A 7,128-nucleotide genomic window follows, 5' to 3' on the forward strand; every position below is an offset into this window, starting at 1 on the left:
ACAGTAGGAATCAGAAAAAATAAAGCAAAAAAGTAAAATAGAAATAAAACGAAACAGCCTCTTGTACTTCTAATTAATGGCTTACGGAACTGGATAATCCATTAGTCTAAGTAGGCGTTTTTTTCTTTATTACCTGATGATGTAAAATCCTAAGTTGTTTAGGAATTAAATTAAGAGTATATTTCCTAAACTGTCTAGGATTCGTTACTTGTTACTAGTAGTTTATTTAATTCAATTCTAAATAGGTTTCCTAGTCATAATCTAAATAGGTTTCCTAGTCCTGGGTTATGTACTAATATAAATATGGGGCACTATTATGAAACTGAGAAAGAAATCAAACCTCGCTTGTATCTCCGTTTGTTCGATTTCCTGCCATCTCTTTTGTTAGACTTCTTGACATCTCTTTTGCTAGATTTCTTGACATCTCTTTCGCTAGGTTTCTTGCCATCATGGATAAAAGAATAGCGAGCAACTCGCAACGCCCAACGTGGAAAATTTACAGGGTTATTAGCGGCCATTTGGGATGGGTGACATCAGTTACAGTGGATCCTAGTAATAATTGGTTCTGTACCGGATCAGCAGATCGGACTATCAAGATATTGGATGTAGCAAGTGGTAGGTTAAAGCTCACATTAACAGGTCACATTGGGCAAATAAAAGGCCTTGCAGTTAGCAACAGACACCCATACATGTTTTCTGCTAGCAATGATAAACAAGTTAAATGCTGGGATCTCGAACATAATAAGGTGATTCGCTCCTATCATGGCCATCTAAGTGGTGTTTGCTGCTTGGCTCTTCATCCTACAATTGACATCTTGTTTACAGGGGGTGGTGATTCTACCTGCAGAGTTTGGGATATCCGGAGCAAAACGCAAATTCATGCTTTTTCTGGGCACAATAACACTGTTTGCTCTGTTTTAGCTAGGCCGACGGACCCTCAGGTTATAACGGGCTCTAATGACTCAACCATAAAGTTTTGGGACCTTAGATATGGTAAGGCAATGAAAACATTCACACATCACAAGAAATCCGTTCGAGCCATGTGTCAGCATCCTAAGGAAAATTATTCTTTTGCTTCTGCATCAACTGACAACATAAAAAAGTTCAATCTTCCAAGAGGAGATTTTTTGCATAATATGGTATCCGAAGAGAAGGCCATAATTAATGCCATGACGGTGAATGATGAAGGTGTAATGGCCATAGGAGGTGACAACGGAAGCTTGTGGTTTACGGATTGGAGAAGCGGTCACAATATCCAGCGAACCCAAACGATGGTTCAACCTGGGTCTTTGAATAATGAGGCTGGTATTTATGCTCTCACCTATGATGTAACTGGCACCAGGCTTATTACCTGTGAGGCTGACAAGACCATCAAGATGTGGAAACAATATTATCAAACTACCTAGCTGAATAGAGAGGATGCATGCATTTTACCTTCCTTGATTAATCGCATAATTTGATTCTTTTGTTTTGTTTTTTTGTTAAAATTTTGGTTCCTTCAGTTTTCTTTTCTTTATAATTTACAGTTGTTGTATGCTATCTGCATTGTTATGTCTTTGAGGAATTACTTAGTGTAATTGGTGTTTCTTCGAAGGTAGAATTAGCCGCGGCATGACTTATGCTTGATTTGTAATTCCTCACTATTTATTTGGTCATTAGAGGCAGGAAGTTGGCCTTTGAGCATCAAAACGAATTCCAATCTAGGAAAAACTTACCCGCATGTTTACATTGAGTATAGTTAAATTAACTATAGGAGATAAACTTAGGTCTTTTAAGAATTTTACTTTTTAATAAATAAAAAAACTTAAAAGAGACTACAGACTAGTGGAATTATATAATAATTAACATTACATATTTCTAGGGTTGCCGTCACTTTCTTTGTAGTATTTTCCCGCAATGATCCTCTTTGCATCTTTGCTGCATCTTGTATTATCTACTGGAGTGACTCTAGAGATTCATAGTCTTCATCCTTCCCCTAACTTAATCTAAGTTCTAATCCCGTTTGTTAAATACCTCGGCAAAATCCTGTCTTCTTCTACAATAATTATATATAGAAATAAATACAAGACTACGAAAATCATAAACTTGAAAGTTCTTAATCCTTAGAAATAGAGCTCTTATTAATATTGACTAACATTATTACACATAAAGCACCATTTGATCGGCCACTGTAAGGTCAGGAGTATATTTGTTTAATTTAATTTACTTTAGCTAATTGTTTAAGTTCGGTAAGAAGAAGAAATAAAAAAGAGATGATCAATTTAAGTGTTTATATATGCAAATATTTTTCATCGTTTTGCTAATCTAGAATTTCAAAAGCATTGTCCAATTAAAGAATAAAGAAACACCTTCAAAATAGCTAGCTAGATTATTAGGTATATTTAATTATTAATTAAGATTATGTGCAAAACAAATGAAAGTTAACTATGATTAAGTACTAATAGTTGTAGTTAGATTAAGTGACAAGTATCATATAGTTATTGGATTGGTATAATCACCTGATGCGGGTAAATTTTTACCTTCTAATCTTGCTCACCAAAATAACAAAAATTCCTTGAAAAGGTAAATATTGAAACTTTGCTGAAAAATATACCATATAAGTACAATGCTAAGCCAAGAAGCAAGCAAATTTCATGGAATTCAAATGTGGATAGAAAACAATTCGAACTAATAATTGTTGGGTGTGTGTGAACAAAGTCCACATGAAAAGTAGAAAAGAAAAATAAGCTATTTAAAAGGAGTTGAATATTGGGCCAGTGTTTGAGGTGGCTTATTGCCTGTGTAGCTTATACTGGGTGAGACGAGACCATTGGATCTGAAATCAGTGCAATCAGATTTATATAAGGTATAATAAGGAACAAATATCGCTATTCAGTTCAAAATGAGGTAATGGTCCTTGTCAGGAGAAGCGACTCCATGATTTGATTGATTCAACAGGTGGTTATGAATTTCTACACATATTCTCCGTCATGGAAGTATTGTGAGGATTGAAATCGGGCTTATTTGTATTATCAGGAGTATTACGAGTATCAGGTTCGTGAAATTCCAGTTATTGTGGTCGGAGGATGTTGCCTTGGGCAAATGAGTTATGCGGTGTGTGGTGTGATTTCTGCATAGATGCACAATCGTGTTTTAGCACATTGTGTAGTGATTGATACGGTATTCGTATGTTAGAATAAGGTATTGTAAAGAATTTCGGAGGTTGAAATTTGGTTCTAAGGCTTATTGATTGAATAAAAAGGGAGGACCTTCTGTCCGGCTCGAGCTGAAGTGCCAAACTGGGATGGTGATGGCACGGGTAGGTGTACAAGGTGTTAAAGAGTAATTTTGGACAACTCCAGAACAACTCTTAGCACGTTTGGGGACGAACGTATGTTTAAGTGGGGGAGAATGTAACGACCCAACCGGTCCTTTTGAGCTCTAACGCGTCGTTCAGCGGTTTAAGGCCTGGAGTAGCTTCACTTCAGGTATTATGACTTGTACGTGTGGTCGGAATTGAAATTTCGGAAGTTCGGAGTTGATTTGGAGAGAAAATTTTAATTTTAGAAGCTTTAAGTTGGAGGAATTGACTAAGGGTTAATTTTGAGTAAATGACCTCGGAATCGGGATTTGAAGGTTCCAATAGGTTCATATGATGATTTCGGACTAGGGCGTATATTCAGTTCGAGTATCGGGTGGTCCGGGAGTATTTCGGCACTTATCACGAAAAGTTAGTATTTTGAAGGCTTAATAATTTCCTAAGTTTGGGTTGGAATGGATTTTTATGATACCGATGTCCGTTTGAGATTCCAAACCTGGGAATAGTTTCGTATGGTGATTCTGATCTTATGAGTGTGTCCGGACGTTGATTTGGAGGTCCATCGGTCATTTCGGCGTCAATTGGCGAAAGTTGAAAATTTGGATGATTTTGAGAAGTTTGACCGGGAGTGGACTTTTTGATATCGCGGTCTGATTCCGATTTCGAAAGTTAGAGTAGGTCCGTGATGTCAATTATGACTTGTGTGTAAATTTGAGGTTAATCGGACGTGATTTGATAGGTTTCGGCATCGATTGTAGAAGTTTGAAGTTTTAAAGTTCATTAAGTTTGAATTGGAGGGTGATTCGTGTTTTTAGCATTGTTTGACGTGATTTAAAGGCTCAAGTAAGTTCGTGTGATATTTTACGACTTGTTGATATATTTGGTTAGGGTCTCGGGGGCCTTGGGTTCATTTTGGATGCTTAACGGATCGATTTTTGAACTTAGGGAATGCTGGAATTTTTCTGGTTACTGGTGTAATCGCACCTGCGGAAAAAAGGCCGCAGGTGCGACGCCGCAAAAGCGGCCAGGCAAGCGCAGAAGCGGCTCTCGCAGGTGCGCATATGGACCGCAGAAGCGGCTTCGCAGGTGCGCATACGGACCGCAGAAGCGACTCTCGCAGGTGCGACCTTCTGGGCCGTAGAAGCGGAAATCGCGACTGGGCAGAACCCTTTAAGTTCGAGGGTTCGATATTTTCACCCATTTTTTGGATTTTGGAGCTCGGGTTGGGCGACTTTTGAGAGGAATTTCACCACAAAACCTGGGGTAAGTGTTCTTGACTCCCTTTTAATTATATTTCATGAATTAATCTTTATTTTTAGTTTATGATTATCGAATCTTCAAGGGAAATCGAAGGAAATTTCTATAATTTCATAAAAATGTATTTTCGAGTTTTGAATTCAGATTCAGAGTCGGATTTGAGTAAAATTAGTATGGTTGAACTCGTAATTGGATGGGTTATCGGATTTTATGAGTTTCGTCGGGTTCTGAGACGTGGGCCCCACTACCAACTTTTTGAGCAGAGTTGAGAATTTTTATAAATTGTTAAATTTCAAACATTCGGGTATACATTTTGATTGATTTGCACATTGTTTGCATAGTTTTGGATTGTCACGCATCGGTTTAAGGTGTTAGAGTGGCGTTGGAGTCTGTTATAGAACTTCGGAGCGAGGTAAGTCTCTTGTCTAACCTTGTAAGAAGGAATTTACCCCATAGGTGATTTAAATTAATAATTATTGCTAATTATGAAGGCTACGTACGCACGAGGTGACGAGAGTCCATGCGTAGCTACTAATTATGCTATGTCCGAGTAGTTTAGGACTCGAAACATGGCTTACCTGTAATAGTTGCATCCTTTATTTAATTAAAGTAATTGAATTATATTGGAAATTGTTAGAGGAAATAGTAAAATACCGAAATTTCACATACTTAAATTTTTGTGCAAATTACCTGATTGTTAATATAAATTGTGCGTCCCTATGTGTCAGCCTTATAATAAATTCTCATTCCAGAGGTTCATAAGAAAATGTCCTCCTTTCTTGTGAAGCGGGCCGAACGCCTCTGCAATATAGATGTATCTATGGATCGTACCGCACGTTCCTCGGCAATGTACACGATACTGTGGATCGGGTCGTACGACCTCAGCAGAAATCGTGCTTAATAATAATAATTACACGATACATTGTCATTCTATTGCAGCTTGTGAAGCTAATTAATAAATTAAAAATTATTTAATTTGAAAGAATTATTTATTTCTGCTCGTTGAGAAAATTATTGTTGTTCACATAAATCATGTTTATTTAAATATTTCTATTTTGACATTATTGACTCATAGTAAGTGTCAAAGTCGACCTCTCGTCACTACTTCTTCGAGATTAGGCTTGATACTTACTGGGTACACGTTGTTTACGTACTCATACTACACTTGCTGCATATTTTTATGCAGGTACATATATGTCTAGTGGCCTTGTGAGCGCATAGGCACGGTTATTGCGGGGACTTAGGTGAGTTTTATCCCATGTTATAATCCGCATTCAGTAGAGTCTCCTTCAGAGTTATTTATATATTTTTCCTGTCCAATTTGTATTCCGGACAGATGTTGCATTTTATTTTACTTCCTAGTTGATACTCATGCACTTGTGACACCGGGTTTTGGAGATACTTATGGGTTGCTCAGTATGGTTATTGTGGAGACATTTCCATTTACTTTGTAAATTTTATCTCCTATTATTTAATTGAGGGAAATTATGATTTAAAAAATACTAAAATGAGTAATTAAGTTAATCAATTATTGTTGGCTTGCCTGACAGCGGTGCTAGGCGCTATCACGACTTTTAATGGACTTTGGGTCGTGACAATTATACTTTTCTTCTTATAGGTCTGGACTTACCGTTGTAATAACAGTTTTGTACTTTACCAATAGCAGCGGTGCTATCATAATAAATTAAAAGAAGGAATTGGTTTTTTCAAAATAAAGATTTTGAAATAATAAATCTTTCAACCAATTCGCTTCTTCACTAGCTGAAGCTAAAGCAATTAGTTCAGCCTCCATGGTAATTTTTTTTGTAAACTTCCAACAAATAGCACTACCTCCCAAATATAAAAATATAACCTGTAGTAGAACAAGAATCGCCAAATAAAGTATTCCAATCTGCATCAGAAAAACATTCGAGTACAACAAGATAGTTTTTATAAAATAAGCCAGAGATTTTTGTACCAAACAAATACCTCATAACTCTTGGTATGGTATGCCAATGTTTACCTGGCTTGCTTGTAAACCTGCTAATTACTCCTGTTGCGTATGCAATATCTAGCAATCAGTCACATATTCTCAAGTTTCCAATTAAGCTAAAATATTCCTTTTGATTTATCATATCATTGTCACTTTGTACAGGAAATAAGTGAACACTTGAAAATCAAAAGGGGTTACAACATTCTTGCAATCAATAAAATTATATTTTTTGCAGATTTTCTCAACATAATGCGACTGGTCAAGAAAAATTCCATCACATGTTCTAGTAATTTTTATTCTAAGAATGAAATTTGCCTCAGCCAAATCTTTCATATCAAAATGGCTACTAAGCATGCTTTTAGTTTCTCCAATAACATTCATGGTAACCAAATATTAATAAATCATCAATATAGAGGCAAAATATAACATGTGAGTTATTCCAAGACTTATCAAAGATGCACTTATCACATTCTTTTGATTTAATCAACTTTCACTCATGCAAGAATATTCAAAATTTTCATGCAAGAATTTTTTATTTCTTTTACCCCCACTATTTCTAGAATTATGAAAATTCATAATCATAAATAATATAATCACAGAG

At 36.2% G+C, this 7,128-nt stretch overlaps 1 protein-coding gene across 1 annotated transcript; it reads left to right on the forward strand.

Moving 5' to 3' along the window:
• The first annotated feature begins 433 nt into the window (after nucleotides 1-433).
• On the forward strand, nucleotides 434-1,465 carry LOC104094003 (protein pleiotropic regulatory locus 1-like). Its single transcript, XM_009599843.2, has one exon. The coding sequence runs from the start codon at nucleotides 450-452 to the stop codon at nucleotides 1,404-1,406; it is 957 nt and encodes a 318-aa protein (XP_009598138.1). The 5' UTR covers nucleotides 434-449; the 3' UTR covers nucleotides 1,407-1,465.
• Nucleotides 1,466-7,128: the final 5,663 nt, after the last annotated feature.

Source organism: Nicotiana tomentosiformis, chromosome 5 (genome assembly GCF_000390325.3).
Source record: "Nicotiana tomentosiformis chromosome 5, ASM39032v3, whole genome shotgun sequence".
Taxonomy (NCBI): Eukaryota; Viridiplantae; Streptophyta; class Magnoliopsida; order Solanales; family Solanaceae; genus Nicotiana; species Nicotiana tomentosiformis.